This window comes from Pseudonaja textilis, chromosome Z (genome assembly GCF_049901715.1).
Source record: "Pseudonaja textilis isolate UNSWEBS1 chromosome Z, rPseTex1.2, whole genome shotgun sequence".
In the NCBI taxonomy this organism is placed as follows: Eukaryota; Metazoa; Chordata; class Lepidosauria; order Squamata; family Elapidae; genus Pseudonaja; species Pseudonaja textilis.
In genome coordinates this window covers 21,122,934-21,139,677 of record NC_142008.1, presented here as the reverse complement: position 1 = coordinate 21,139,677, position 16,744 = coordinate 21,122,934, and the positions used below count along the sequence as shown (strand labels likewise).

General features: G+C 38.6%; 1 protein-coding gene across 6 annotated transcripts in view; it reads left to right on the top strand.

Annotated features, from left to right (window-relative positions):
• Positions 1-16,744, top strand: part of CDK14 (cyclin dependent kinase 14) — a 249,999-nt gene that overhangs the window by 91,256 nt on the left and 141,999 nt on the right. For all 6 annotated transcript variants that reach the window (XR_015740368.1, XM_026716071.2, XM_087917907.1 and 3 more), the window contains one exon: positions 5,816-5,910. Coding sequence is in view for 5 of the 6 variants with exons in the window: in XM_026716071.2 (XP_026571856.1) it covers positions 5,816-5,910 (95 nt within the window). In the remaining variant the exon portion in view is untranslated. The remainder of the gene's footprint in view (positions 1-5,815; positions 5,911-16,744) is intronic.

The window sequence follows — 16,744 nt, the reverse complement described above, 5'->3', positions numbered from 1 at the left end:
CAAGATACAGTGCATGGTGTAATGTTCCTTTAAGATATCTTAAGATTCTCTTCAATGCATTCCAATGACATTGAAGCGGATCATTATTATGTCGTGCCAGCTGATTAATACTATAAGCAATATCTGGCCTTGACCAATTGCTAATGTATGATAAGCTACCAATCAAAGATTGATATATGACCTTATCAAACTTGGGACTTTGAGTATCCATTTTGCAAATATCCTGACTCATTGGAGTCTTTGCAGGCTTACAAAGTTCCATTTTATAATCTATTAGCAATTTAGATATCTTATCTTCCTGAGATATCTTAAAACCTTTCTGTGTTTTCAGTATATTCAAACCTAGATATCTCTTTATCTCCCTTAATTGCTTGATTTTTATTTTCTTACCTAATGATGCTATTATTTTATTTGCTTCATCATTAGTCTCAGTAATCAAGGCAATATCATCAGTGAATAATAATAATAATGATATTTTCCCATTTGTCTCCCTTTTAAACAGACATGGGTCGGCTAAACCAGCTTTAAACCCTATATTGTTCAGTTCTTTTACAATATACTGGTTCCATTCATAGCCTGATTGTTTAAGACCATAGAGGCTCTTTTTTAACAACCAACAATCATTATTATTTTCACCTTTAAATCCACTAGGCCTTTTCATATATACAGTATGTCTTAGTGGAGCATGCAAGTAAGCAGTTTCCACATCTAGATGGTTAACTATATATTTCTTGCTTGCTGCCCACACTAAGGCTGCCCTTAATGTTGCTGCTTTAAGACTAGGTGCAAATACCTCATCATAGTCATTTGCACTTTGTCTAAAACCTTGGGCTACTAATCTTGCCTTATGGATTATATTTCCCTCTTTGTCAGTTTTTATCTTAAAAATCCATTTGCAGCCAATGGGTTTTATATCTACAGGTAATCTCGCATTTTCATATACTTTCATATCTTTCAAGGATTTCAATTCCTTATTCATTGCTGCATACCAACTTTTCTTCTCTCTAGAAGGATACCTTTTTATCTCATCCACAGTATTTGGAACTCTATTTACCTGGCACACTGTGTTAGCCTGGTATCTATCAGGCGGTCTAGATATTCGGGTAGTTCTTCTGGGAATTACAGGGCTTGTATGAGGACTTTTTTGAATTACTACCTGGTCCTGTTCCTCATCTTGCTGAGCTATTGGTTCTATTTCTTCCTGTATGGGCACAATTTCTTCCTGTACTTCTCTTTTTACTTTGTTCTTAAAGTTACAGGGATTATTAATGGGATTTCTATAGGATTCAATAATCACTTCTTTATTGTTATCCTGTTCTAACTTATCCCATCCTACGTGCTCTAGAAATTGGGCATTGGCACTACATAACACCTTAGATGTGCCTTTCTCCCAAAATCTATATGCCTTATGGTTAGCTTGGTAACCAACGAAGAAAAATTGTTTAGCTCTGTGTTGCCCTTTACGCCTGAGTTGTGTAGGGATATGCACCCATGCTGGTGCACCAAATGTGTGCAGGTAACTCAGATCAGGCTTCCTGCCATGCCACATGGTGAATGGTATTTCACCAGTAGTTGAGTTAACCACATTGTTCAATATGTGATTGGCACACATTGCAGCCTCCCCCCACAAAGAATCAGGTAATCCAGAATCAGTTAACATTGTTCTAACCATTGCCTGTAGTGTTTGGCCTCTTCTCTCTATAAATGCGTTGTGTTGTGGTCTGTATGGTGCAGATTTCTTGTGCTCTATTCCAGCTACCTTTATCTATTCTGGAATTTGTTATTAACAAATTCGCATTCCATTATCTGTCACCAAGGTTATCAGTTGCCGCTTAGACTTTCTTTCTGCAAACTTTAACCAGTTGAAGAAATGTTGATATGTTTCAGTTTTGCTTTTCATTAAGTAGCAAAACCCATATCTAGAGTAATGGTCCATAATGATCAATATATATCGAGCACCCCCCATACTGGGTTTCTTTGGACCTATAATGTCTGCAAATACTACTTCTAAAGGTTCTTTAGTTTTGAAACCATTTAGCCTATTTGCAGGCAATATTTTACTCTTATCTTCACAGCAGACATTACAACGCAAATATTTATCACAGGGTTTTAACCTTATTCCTTCAGATAACTCTACTGTACGTTTTAGCATTTTAAAATTCACATGCGCCAAACGCCTATGCAATAAATGGATACATTCATTATGAGGCTTTATATTGTTAAATACAGTCTGTGCCTCCCCTTTCTTACTATCATGTAAAACATACAATGCTCCATTTAAAGCTGCAGTTACCCTTTTGTTATCTCTTTCAAGTATGCACTTATTATCCTTAAATGTAATTACATAACCTAGTTTATCTAATACTCTTACAGAAAGTAAGTTCATCTTTAACTGTGGTACATACAACATTTTTATATTCTGGTTTAAACATGGACAGTATGCAATACCTTCACCCTTGGCCTTGAGGTGCCAGCCATTCACGAGTGATATATGTTGAGAGCTTGTAGACATTTTTATAAACTTTGTCTTATCTCTCGTGATGCAGTGGGATGCTCCACTGTCCACCACCCATAAATCATTCTTCACATCACAGTTGCTGAACGTGGCTACTTCAAAGGATTTCTTTGGCTTCCTTACATTCTGGCTTTTTCCTTTTCTGCAGAATCTTGCCAAATGTCCTCTGCCTCCATAATTAAAACACTTTTTAATTGTGTATGCCGTCGAAGATAAATCCTGGTGCTTTACCTTACATAGCTGGTTTCTTTCAAGCTTTGAAGATAATTTCTCTTCTTTATTAGGCTTATCTTCTCTCAGCTGGTCACGTTCATACCTTCTTCTGGCTTCTTCTAATAGCCTGCCGGTAATCTCAGTTACTGATAAACTGTCTTTTGGCAATACTTCTAAAGCAGTCACAAAATCATCATAGCTTCGATCCAAAGAAGACAGTATAATGTATACTTGTTGCAACTCATTAAATATAAGCTCTTTTTCTTGTAATTCTTGAAAAATGCTTTTCATACAGTTTAAATGAGTTAACATGTCTCCATTTTTCTCAAGATGTGTTCTAAACAGCTTCCGTGTAAGATTTATATGAGCTCCTACACTGTCTCGAACATAAATCTTCTTGAGATTCTCCCAGCAGTTTGCAGCATTTAACTCTCCACGAATATGAATCAGTTGCTGGTCTGAGAGAGTCAGTCCTATGATGCACAACGCCTGCTCATTCTTTCGTTCATAGTCTTGTATCTTTTTGGCATCCTCTTCATCATTAGGATCTAAGTTAGATACATCTGGTGGGTTTGTTATTATGTCCCACAAACCTTCTCTTCGTAGAAGTAAATTACATTTCATTGACCATGAAACATAGTTTGTTCCATCTAGTCTGGATATCATGGACAGACTTGGCAAATTTACTAGTGCCATTGCTCTTCAGATAAATAACTATTCAACAAACAGTTTGTATTTACAGTAATGTGCAACTCAGACCAAAACTCTCTGCTATAACCTGGTTAGTTAGACTGTGCTCACTGCTGGGCCCATAACCAATGTTAGTGTTTGGGGACAAACCCCCAAGCAGAGTGCACAGCAGCAGTCAAGCCAGGCAGCCAAATGAGAGAGAGGCTGGGCCCAAGAGTATACACACACTGGAGACAAAAACACTGTTTGTGGTTTTAAATAGTTATTTAATTCACACAGAGTTTAAGCAGTGTCATTCAGTCCATATGTCATTTATCCAATATATCCATCCAGTAACCTAGTCCATTAACTAGTCAGTACAATGTCTTTATCTGCTTGTAAATCTTCTCCTCCCGATACCTTTCTCTCGAAGACAACGCTGAGTATGCACAGGATATCAGGTCACCAAGTAAACAGTCCTTTTGTAGAAACAGTATCCAGCACAGTAGCCAACAAGCAGACGTCTCATACAGGAGTAAACAGCAGGCAGCAGATAGCAGACAAGCGACCAGTAACACCAGGAACCAGGAATCAGCAACCAGGAAGTGTTACGTCTCTCTCACTGCCTTATTACTGCTGCTTGCAACCGCACCCTTAATTATCAAATTACATTGCAGTTTTTGTGCTTAAAGCTACAAACACTTAAACCTAGGTTTATATATTTAGTCACCCAAACCAGTTGGTGTATCCATATACCCAACATTTTCTATGTAACCGCTTCTTGTTGCATAAAATTTATTTTTTGTTTTTCTTGGTTTACCCAATTCTAATTTCTGTAAAATGGTCATTTTATATACAATCATTATACTTCTTTCAACAGATATTCATATATTTCAACTAAATCCATTCAGACTATTTATTACCATTTGATCATCATTATTACATAAATGCTTTCATGGCATTTTTGCATCCTTTTCCTCATATTTATTAATTTTCTACCAAGTTGCACAAATGTATTTATGTGATATAATTTTACTATTTACAATGGTGATTAAGTTTGTGAAACTTTTTGAATTTCCAATACTTATGTATATATGTGTAACCTAAAGCATGGTCTGTTTTTCATAAAAGTCCTCTAACTAAATAAAGATTTGTTTATATAAAAAATAAACATATAAATCAAAAACAATATTCATTTCTTTATTGAAGAAAATGTTATTTGATTTTTATTAACAAGGCTTGCAATATTAAATAGATTAAATCAGCTTGCAGCCTTCTCCAAAAGATTTTGGAATTAATTATAAAGGGTCTTTCTCATAGAAAAAATTCTTTGCTTTGAATAAGCATAATCAGACACTATATGGAACTAAGGATTACAATTAAGGGAGTATGCATACATTGGACTTACAATTATTTTTGAACAATGAACTCACAAGTTAATTTTAATAGTGCCAATAGAGATATCTCATTCTATTGAAAGACTATATCTAAAAGATGTTATGGAAAAAAAACTAATTCTACTTGATAAGATGAAGATTGGGTTGAAACTGGATGACCTGCAAAAAAGATACTACACTGCAAACATAGAAGAAAGTAGTGATGTTTTAAAAGGGATATAAAACAATAAACCAGGATAATTTTCCTATATTGGATTTACAAAAGAATCTTGTTAAATTTTTAAAGAATCTTATGAGAGGATAAAGCAAAAATGGAAATAAATCAAGTTCTTAATTGATTAAAGATTAAAATTGTTAGAAATAAAAAGGAAGGAATATAAAGTTGATTTATTTGATCAAGGTTAAAATATATTTCTTGTGACCCTTAATGTAATTTTGATGATATCAGGACTAAACAGTGATTCTTTATGGATTTTTTTATAGATAAAATATTTTGGGAAGAAAGGATCATTTGTTGTATTTTAAAAGGAGATTATATGTTATTTAAATTGTTTATACTTATCATGAAGATGGGAATTAACTTTTTAAAATATGCAGTATATATTCTTTACTATATTGTTTTTGTTCTTGTTTTAATTTGTATTAGTTTTTATTTTTGCAACTATCATTTTTAATAAAATTGCCATATTTTTACAATTTTGTTGTTACTATTTAATAGCCTTAAAATAATTTTAACATAAAATTATTAGTTTGGATTTGCAGTAATAAAATAGTGAGTAAATAGTTTAATGTAGCGAACTGGTTCTATAGCTACATTTATTTTTTTGATACAATTGTTTTGGAAGACATAACCTGGGAAGAATATAGTTTCTCCTGTTGCTTATAATTGGTGAGAAATTGCTCTATTCTGCCTCTTGACGATTCCAATTTTTAGAAGATCTACAAAATGTTACTGTGTTAAAAACATTTTTGGAGAAAAGTATTGAATACTTTTTTCATAGGTTTTGCTTTTGTTTTTCAGCATCTCTCCTGAAAGGTCTGAAACATGCTAATATTGTGCTGCTTCATGATATCATTCATACAAAAGAGACACTGACCCTAGTATTTGAGTTTGTGGTAAGTTTATACAATTTTTTTTTTTGCATTCTATCACCTAAGCTAAAAACTTAAAATACAATGATAATCATATCAGATATTGCCTTAATTTCTGATGCATAAGACAAACTATCTTGATTCCTTTCTTCTCCCCCATTCTACTATTTAGAGATGTATAATTCCTATAATTGTACTCATTTTTATAATATGTATTCATTATCTGCATAAAATTTAATTTATTATATTTTGAAAGCTGCCTTAAGAGCTGTATAATGTGCAATAAAGAATTTAAACAAACCACAACTTAGCTTTTAACCACTCAATTGGTAGAGATAAAAGAACAAGAACTTGTACTTTGCATGAAAGGAAAAAGTAAAAAATAAAAGATAATCTCTCTAATATGAAGCTAACATAAAAATATGCAAGATTTTTCAAGGAAAATTTTACAATTGGCCTTTCTTTAGCCACCCATTAACAAGCTGCTAACTTTTTTTTTTGCAAGTTATAGCTTTTTTTCATTTATTTACAAGTACTCTGTTATATAGCACTGCACTAATTGAAATCTTTTTATGTGGACTGGTAATTTTGATAAAAAACCATAATTATAGATTCAGGAAAACATTGTGAAACTTGAAAAGGAATTTACACAAGTTCAGAACTGTATTTTTTTTATTGCATCTGGAAATTCTGTTTAAATAATTAGTATCAGAAAACTATAGTCAGGATAATTTATACTCCATAGCTTCTTTTCCTTCCATAGCATTTCAGCTATTAATTAAAATTTCAGTTTTCATAGTACGCAATTTAAAGATGTAATTTTACTGAGAGAATCATTATATAAGGTTTGGTTTTAAACTCCCAATAAATCATCTTTCATTTTCCCAAGACTAACATATGGTATTTATATAACATGATTTCAGTATTTAGCTGCAGTATTGAATAATGAGTTATTGTAATTAATTCTCAAATTTCTACCAATGGAAAAATAATATATAATTTATAAGAAATTTCAACTAGATTTAACTAGATTTATTTTTATAGTAAAAAATCTGTACAGTTAATATTTCAATGACCTTTATGTATGTATGTATGTATGTATGAATGTATGTATGTATGTATGTATGTATGTATGTATATATGTATACTTAATTTTACATGCTATTTTTATGCAGGATGCTCTCCTACTTTATTATAAACTACTTGGATTGTCAGAAGGGCAATATATCTCTATCATAGTTAATACAGAGAATATTGTATGGCCTAGAGATGGTAGAAGACTAATCTATGTACAGATGTCAAATCAGGGAGATGGAAGAGAGTGTGCAAACTACTGCATCATTACATTAACTCACAAGTAGTTTGTGTACAAGGGAGTATAGAGAAAATGAAAAATTTGAAAAAAATGGGTTAAACAAATGTTTAAATTTTTTGCATAGTCCTCAATTTGTGATCATTTGTTTAACGATGGTTCAAAATTATAACAGCACTAAAATGATTTATGATCAATTTTGCACTAATGACCATATCAGTGCCCTTTTCATAGTCATATGATCAATATTTGGGTCGTGGCAACTGGCATGTATTTACAATAATAGCAGTTTTCCCACAAACAAATTCAATAGGGGAATCTGGATTCATTTCAGTGATCAAAGCAAAAAAAGTTGTTAAATTGGCCATTACTCACTTAATAACTGCATAATTTAATGATGACACTTCTGCTCCCAATTGTGGTTATAAGTCAAGGACTATCAATATGTTTGCTTTACTGACTACAGCAAGATCTTTGTTTAAATTATATCAGAATATATTTATTGCTATGAAGAACTTCTGTGATGAATAAAAAAGTAGCGTAAGAACTGAGTTTGGGAAAAATTAAGAGATTCAGAGTATAAAGGCTCTCATACCTTTATAAATATATACGGTTAATGTATAATGACATGTTGGAAGAGTTAACATGTGAAATCAAAATTGGACATTAGAAAATTAACTCTTAAGAGATGTACTGATGGCAATAGCTGAAGATAACTTCTACTTAAATAGGTTATGAGAATAAAAATGGAAACTGAAAAATCTTGAGTGTTAAATATTAGAAAACAAAGGTAGTATCAAAGAACGATTAGTGAACTTACACTTCAGAACATATCAATTAAGATAGGTAGTTTTCTTTCTTTTTTAATAATTTTATTAAGTAAACATTAAAAACAATTGAACACAGTGTGACTTTCTTGGCCATCATTTTGGCCGTACATACTATAGCATAAAAGTAGACATAACTGTTAATTTTTCCTTTTTTCCTACATTGTTTATTTAATGCTGGTTACATATTTCTTTCTTTTACATTTATATACATATTTACAACCTAGCTTCTTTTCCATCTCCTTTTTCCCCTCATAGTCTTTATATTCATATCATATTTGTCTATTATATTTCATTTTCTTTAACTTACAAAACTTTTAACTTTCATTCCTATAAAGTGTCAACAATTTCTTCTTTTCCTTGACTCCAGCCATTGATACGTTTTGCTCCAGGCTTCATAGTACTTTGTCTCACCCTTATCCTTAATTTCTAGAGTTAGTCTTCTGTCTCTGCACAGTCCAATATTTTCCTTATTATTTCGCTTTCACTAGGGGTGTCTTCATTCTTCCAGTTTGGGGCATACACCAATCTCACAGCTATTATTATGTGCAACATTAAGTATATTGTTCCTTTATTATATTTCTCATCTATAATTATAATAGGAACATTTCTGGTCTAAACTCTATTTTTTGGCTAACCATCTCTTCCATCCATACCTTTATCTGCCACCAATACTCTTTTGCTTTTATACATTTCCACTACATGTGATAGTAAGTCCCTATCGCCATGCTGCATTTCCAACATTGTGGTTATACATTTTTACTTATTTTAGCCAATCTTGTTGAAGGAAGGTGCCATCTGTAAAACATTTTGTATTGATTTCCTTTATACAAAGTTGCAAGTGTTATTTTTCTATTTCTTTCCCATACTTTTGCCAATTGTCTAATGCAATATTGTAACTGAAATTTTTAGCCTATATTATCACAACTTTTTAAAGTTGCTCCTCCTCCATTTTATATTCTAGTAGATAATTATATATTATCTTAATTGCTTTTTCCTCTGTTCCTAATAACATTTTACCTAATGTCGTCAATTCTCTCTGTATATCCCATTCGTTCTTATCTTTCTTATATCGTGATTGAATTTGAAGATATGCCCACCATTCAACTTGCATCCCTTCTTTCAATTCTTGTCTGGATTTTAGTTCCTATTTTTCATTTAGTAGTTCTTTATACGTAGTAACTTTCCCCAGATTCAGAAAATTTAGGTGTACCAATGCTTATAATGTTGAGAACCATACCGGGGGTCTACGTGTAATTCTGCTGTTTAATTTTTATCCACACATTAAGCAGAGCATGTCTTCATAATGCTTCTGGAAATACTGGTGAGCTTTATATCTTTCATCCCATAAAAAGGCTTGCCATCCTAATTGTAGTGTTAATTCCACAGTGTTAATAACCTGTTTTTTTTAAAAAAAATATCCACTCTCACATCCAATTTAGTGTAGTGGCATGGCTTGGCTTGGTAATACAGCTTCCAGTCGGGCAAACCAAACCCACCTCTTTCTTTAGCATCTTGTAATGGTTTTAGTTTAATTCTCGGATTTGTCCCCTGCCAAATAAATTTCATTATTGTTTTGTTCAAATCTTGAAATCTTCAAAATATTTTTTCTCTAATTGCAAATTGTTTTATACTCTGGCTGGTGTTGGCTTTAGTGAAATCTTGCCACCATGATTTTTGGCAATCTTCTTTCCTTTTATTGCTAAACGTTTTGAGCACAAATGCCTTTTCCAGTGAATTTTGAACATAAATGTTTTTTCCAGTGAATCTAGTGATTGCATGACACAGCCAAAATAACTACAACAGAATTTTGTGGGTTTTCTTTTTTCTTTTGCCTTGCAGTGATTTGCCTGGTTTAACATGTACACTCCGGTACATGTTTTGTCATCTTTGCTGTCCAAATGATGCAAAGGACCCGTCTCCAGTTGAAATGACTTTCATCATGTCTAGTTTTTTTACAATCCAATTTTCACAGTCATAGATAGATACAGAAAACATAATGCAGACTAATCTGCATTTAATTGCCAGGCTAATATCCTTTCTTTTTTATATCCAATTCATGCCCATTGTTGCTGTGTTACCCACTATTATTTGACACTTTATTTCTGGACTGAATTCCCTGCTTTGATCAATCTATAATCAGGAAAGCGAATTCTTGCACGCATTCATTCTTTTCACCATCAGTTGTTATTTTGACATTTCATTACTGCAGTGGTCATGAGCTTAGTATTTTTGATGTTCAGGAAGTGGCAAAAATTTTCTCTTTCCCCTTTAACCATTTTGATCAAGTTCTAGGGTTCTCACAATGATTTCAATATGCAAGATGAATAAAAAAGGTGAATAAAATGCAATCTAGTCACACTTTTTCTACTTTGGACCAATCATTCTTTCTACATGGCATTCACACAGTGGCTTCCTGATTTGTGTACAGTGTTTGTACCAACTTGATCAGATTTGTTGGCATTCCAGGGCTTTCCATAGGTTGTCACAATTGACACAATTAAGGGCTCTCTTATAGTCAATAAAATAGATATATATGTTCTCCGTCACACTGCTCGAGAGTCCAGCATTGGGTATGACTCTGCCCACTTATGACGTGAGCTGAGTCTGCCACTATAAAAAGCTCACCTCCACTGAGAGCCCCAGCTTTTTGACTCAGCTCTTGGACATAAGAGCTATTGTCTCTGGACTCTTAAGTTGTTAGTATTCCTCACACAGAAAAGAACAAAGCAGGAATCAATAAAACACAGTTAAACAGCTCCTGTGGCTCCAGTAGAGCTTTGCTGATGAGAGCGGGGATCCGCTTTTCTCCACTTGTCAGCTGCCTCAACTCGGTGCTGATACATCGGCAGTAAGTGAGCTCATTTAAAATGCTGTGAAATCTCTCCCGAACACTTACTGGGGCTAATTATCATTGCGCAGCCTCCTAAAACCAGGGCACGCAGCTTGTAAAGAGCTGATGGACCAGATGGCTTCTCACACTCTTTCCGGCAGCGCGAGTCTCCTCCGTGCTTCTTGAGGCCCCAAACCGTAAAATCTCACAGACAGCCGTCTGCGTAGTCCCACAGACCAAATTAGGCTGATCCTGATCTGAACCACCAAGGCTGCTAGATGGATAGGAAATACTATCTTCCTTCGGCAAGGCAGAAATTCCATTGCTCTAATGGCAACACGAGGTCCCAGGAGATCATCTTACAAGGCTTCAAAGGGCTGCGCCTCGTGGCAGGCAGCCATTTTGTGGTTGAATCCCTTTGCGCCCCATTCTTTAGTGGGCCCCAAGGCAGTGATCCTCTCTCTCCTGGCCATCCAGCTCAGGGAGGAGGAGCTGACAGTACCTCCGGTGTTTCTTCCTTGAGCAATGGAACAGATTGGGCCCAGTCAGGACCATCAGGACTGATCGAGTCCCTTTGGGCACCTTTCCTTAGTGAGCCCCAAGGCAGTGATCCTCTCTGTCCTGGCCATCCAGCTCGGAAAACTCCATCAGGAGGAGCTGATAGCACCTCTGGTGTTTCTTCCTTGAGCAATGGAAACAGATTGGGCCCAGCCAGGACCATCAGGCCTGCAGCAGGCCTCTGGGGCATTCAAAAGGACTCTGAAGAGGAAAAGACCACGAGCCGCTTAGCTAATAGGGAGGCTGCAGCTAAGCTCAGGGCAAAGGCCCATGCCCTCAAGAAGGCCTCCAAATTTGAAATTAGGGCAGAAAAGCGGAGACATGCAGCCTTAGAAAAACAATTTGCAAAGAATGTTCAGCAATTGCAAGAACTATCATGGGCCTTCACCGACCAATCATTAGGAATGGGGAGGTCAGATGGGAGCCCTGCTAGCCATCTACGGGCCAGGTCGCCTAAAAGGCAGGATGAGACCTTCCCCAGGACCTGAGTTCATCAGGCCTCTCTTATACACTGCCTACCTGGGGTGTCCCTAAGCCCAATCCTCAACAGGCTGTGCTCCTAGGGGTCTATAGACACAGGGAGGAAATAAACCTTATCCCTCCTGGGTCTGGGCCCTCAAATCATAGGCCCCTCCCTGGAGAACAGGCCTCGGACATCCAGGCTGTAGTCAGACAGGCCATTGCTGAAGGCCTCCAACACCTATTCCACCCCCCAGGAGGTGACTCGGGTATCATTTTTTCTTTCTGTCAGGGTAATCTCTACGGCGGTACGTTTCTACTTTGGAACCAGTATATGCCCCCCATCCTTCTACCTGGGAGGGTCAGGAAGACAGGGAATCCTCATACCATTCTGAATAAGGTAGCTCCTCAGAGGTGGAGGGGGAAATTAAAGATCTCTTCCTCTTCAATGAAGAGGACACTAAAGCAGAGCAGCCTTTCACTACAGTTGTCCTTAAACCCTCCTTGTTTCAGCCATTACTAAAAAAGGCTCTAGCTACAGCCCAGTTAAGCCTGGAAGAGGTGGCCCCAGAACCACAGGCTGGCCCCTCAGGCCAAGGAGACGCAGTATTTTCAAAACCGGTAGCCCAAAATGAGGTTCTCCCATCCCCGTTGTTCTTGGATTTAGTTAAGGAATAATGTGACAGTTCCCTGTGAGGGCCTCGCCCTTCGTCTCAGAACAAGAGGTTCTTTAATGTGGGTCCCTCCATGGCCATCACGTTAGCTCTCACAGCTGTAGATTCCCTGGTAGTAGCCACCTTCACTTCCTCAGGCACTCATGCAGAACCAGAAGATGTCTTATGACCAGAGGACAAAATATCAGAGCAAATTCTGAAGCGCATACACCAGGCCGCAGCTCGGGCTGTGAAAGCTTCCACTGCGGCCTTGTTTTTACCAGGTCTGCCATTCGCTGGTTGCATCAGCTTCAGGACAGAGTTCCCAGTGCTGATGTCAGGTCCCACCGGGACCTCAACAAAATAAGAATGGCAGCCAAATTCACCACCGACGCCACTATAACCTCCGCAAAGTTTGCTTCTAAGGCAATGGCTTCTTCGGTGTCTGCCAGCCACCTCCTCTGGATGTGCAACTGGTAGACTGACTCTAAACGTTAGCGAAAGTTGCCGGCTGCCTCTTGTTTTGAGGAAAACCTCTTTGGACCTTAGAACCATATGTAGTGGAAACCCGTAGTGGGTCTTTACTAAGGTCTTGGCAGCATTGGCAGTTCTCCTTCAAGCCTTATCTGTAAGGGTCCAATGCTATCTGGACAACATTCTGTTTCAATCTACCTCCATCCAGGCAGCCAAACAGAATTCAACTAAGTCACACTGTTCATCTCTCCCTCCTGTCCCAGTGGCTTGGGAAGATGATCTCATGCATCGATTTTTTGCCATGGGCATGCCTAATGCACGCACCCCGCAATGATTTCTCCTCCCCTTCCAAAGAGAAGGGATCAGCCATTCTGCCCGCAGGGTACTGCTTTTTCCACAGGTGTTTCAATCCAGGGTGTGAGGGGTCTTCTATGATGCCCTTGATTCTGCTTTGGCAACGGGACCTGGCTAAGTCTTCCAGGGAGGGCAGAGGGTAACCAATGATCTTTTGAGCTGTGTTTATCACCCTCTGTACAGTTTTCCTGTCCTCAGCTGAGGAGCCTGCATACCACACACCCAGACACTGTGTCAGAGTGCTCTCTATAGAGGCTTTATAGAAAGCCAGCAATAGCTTCTTATCCAGATTGTTTTTCCTGAGAACCCGCAGGAACTGCAGCTGCTGCTGAGCCTTCGTCACTATGGCCTTGGTGTTAGGGGACCAGGAGATATCAGCTGAAATATGGATGCAAAGGAATCTGATCGTAGGGACAGTTTCCACTCATTCTCCATTGATGATGAGTGGGGCGTGGTCCTGTCCATGTTTCCTGAAGTCCATAATCAGTTTTTTGGTTTTATGGGCATTCAGTGACAGATTGTTCTGTGAACACCATACAGTCAGGTTCTCTACTTCTGCCTTATATGCTGTCTCATCCTCTCTGGAGATGAGATCAGTCACCGTCGTGTCGTCCGCAAACTTTATGATGGTGTTTGTTGCGTGGCTTGGTGAGCAGTCAAAGGTGTACAAGTCATATAGCAGGGGGCTCAAGACACAACCCTGGGGGGAACCAGTACTGAGTGGAATAGTGGAAGAAAGGTGGGGTCAAATCTAACAGACTGTGGTCTGTTTGTCAAAAAGTTCTTAATCCAGGAGCATGTGGGGGTGGGGCCTACAGATTATACAGTTTGGTTACTAGTATATCTGGGATGATAGTGTTAAACGCAGAGCTGTAATCCACAAAGCATCCTCACATAGCTCTGTTTGTTCTCCAGAAGACTCAGCGCTCTATGAAGTTTGATGGCCACAGCATCCTCTGTAGATTGGTTTGCTCTATAAGCAAACTGATGTTGATCATTCGGAAGATGTTGGAGGAAAAGGCAGAGCTGGTTCTGCTGGTCCGTCATTGGTCCAGGAAACCCCGTTTTGCCGACCTGGTGAACTTGTCTGTTTAGAGACCATGGAAAATCCCAGCCTCGAGGATCTCTCTCAGTCAGGGAGTCTTTCTGCATCTGGAACCCCAGTGGTTCCAGTTGACCACAGTCTTTCAGATGGTGTAATCAACACAATACAGGCTTCACATAAGCAGTCAACAACCCAACTTTACGATGCCACTTGGGGGAAATTCTGTGAGTGGTGCTCTGAGAGAGTCCAGGACCCCACCTCAGCATCTGTTCCAGATGTCCTACAGTTTCTCCAGGATGAGCTGGACAAGGGCCTCACGCCAAACACCATCCGCAGGCAGGTGCAGTCTTAGCTTCAGTAATTTCATGGGACAGGTCCACATCCCTCACCCACCACCCCTGAGTCCACAGTTTTCCAAGGGGAGCCTCAAATCTGCAGCCACCCGTTGTGCATAGGTATCCCACTTGGGATCTGTCTAAGGTGCTCCAAGCCCTCTTGGGCCCTCCCTTTGAGCCTCTACATATAGTGGGTCTCCAGGTTTTTTTGACCATCAAGGTATCATTTTTGGTAGCTATTACGTCAGTCAGGAAGGTGTCTATGTTTCATGACAACTGGGTGGTTTTGCACTGAACCCTCCATTTGTACCAAAAAATTAACTCTTGGTTTCACAGAGCTCAAGACGTTGTACTCCCTGACTTTTGTCCCAAACCCCAATATGTGTTGGAAGATAAGTGGCGCACATTGGCCATGAAAAGGGCTCTTAGGATTTACATCAAACAAACTGCACCTTTTTGCAAAACTGAGTCAAGGTTTGTGTCGTTTCAACCTGTTTCTTTGGAGGTGTAAAGTCTCCTCTCCCATGTTAAGTAGGTGGATCAGGTCATGCATTTCTATGCATATGAAACTCTGAGCTTGCCACCTCCCAAGAAACTGATTGCACACTCTACCTGGAGCACAGCGACTTCAGCAGTTTGGGCCACACAGGCTCCAATCAAGTAAATTTGTAGAGCCGTTAGATGGACCTTGCCTTCCCCGTTTGTCTGACATTAGCAGCTAGACTCATCTGCATCTGCACAAGAAGCATTTGGACGGAGGGTACTCCAGCAGTTGGTTATCGATTTGGATTAAGATAACCAGCTGGTTTCCCCCCCTCCCCCTGCCGCCATTGGGCATGCAGGCTTTGGTATGTTCCAATGCTGGACTTTCAAGCAGCGTGACAGAGAAGGGGCATTGGTAGATTTACCAGTGAACTCCCTTTCTAGATACGCTACAAGAGAGTCCAGCCCCACCCTGTGGCCATCTGGTCTAATATTCTTGGGGAGGGGGGCGTTTGTACGCTCATTCTGTTTGTTTGTATTCCAGAGACAAACTTAGTCTGTTAAAATACTTCGCCAGAAAAGCTGGGGCTCTCAGTGGAGGCGAGCTTTTTATAGTGGCAGACTCAGCTCATGTCATAAGAGGGCGGAGTCATACCCAATGCTGGACACTCTTGCAGCGTGTCTAGGAAGGGCATTCACTGGTAAGTTTGCCAACGCCACTTATTTTAATTTTCTTAAGATTTTTCCATGATCCAGCATTGATTTGCAATATGCTCATGAGTGCCATGACCTCTTTGAAAGCCAGCTTGAATATCTGATCATTTCTTTTCAATGGTTGGTGCATTGTTGTATTATATTAAGGAAAATCTAGCTGGCATAATGGCTGAGAACAGTTGTACTGTAAGTGGAGCAATCCTTGAAGTCACCTCTTTTTGTCAATGGAATTCCCACCCTGTGTTCCAGAGGTGGGATGCTACCAGTTGTGCCCGGTTCTAAAGAGCTGGTGGCTCTGAAGAGCAACGGACACTGAACCAGTTCTGTGTTTGCTGCTGTTTGGCCCACCTGCCTGCCTGAACTCTTATCGGTCCTTTATTTCCTGCTTTTTCAACCTCAGCTGCTTTGTGCAGCACAGCTGAGGTTGTAAAAGCAGGGGAAAAGAGGCTTTTCAAACACTGCGCACCCGCATGCAGAGCTTTTCAGCTGTTCCAGTGGCACAGCTTAAGGTTTTTTTACACATAAGTGCAGCGCGCACAAAACATAGTCACCAAACCGTAGCAGCGGTAGTGAATCCTACCCCTGCTGTGTTCATTTCTTAAATTTTCTGGCACCAGTCTGTAATGATTATGAGTGGTACAGGTTTCATCAGTTCTAGGATGGTATCAACACCTGGGGCCTTGTTTGGCAGTTGGCTCATTGCCCAGCCTGAAGGAAGACTGGTTCTATTTCTGCATCTATTTATCATCCTGAGGAAGCTGGACCTTTTGTTGCTGGCCTACAGCGCTTCAGATATTCTCATTATATGATC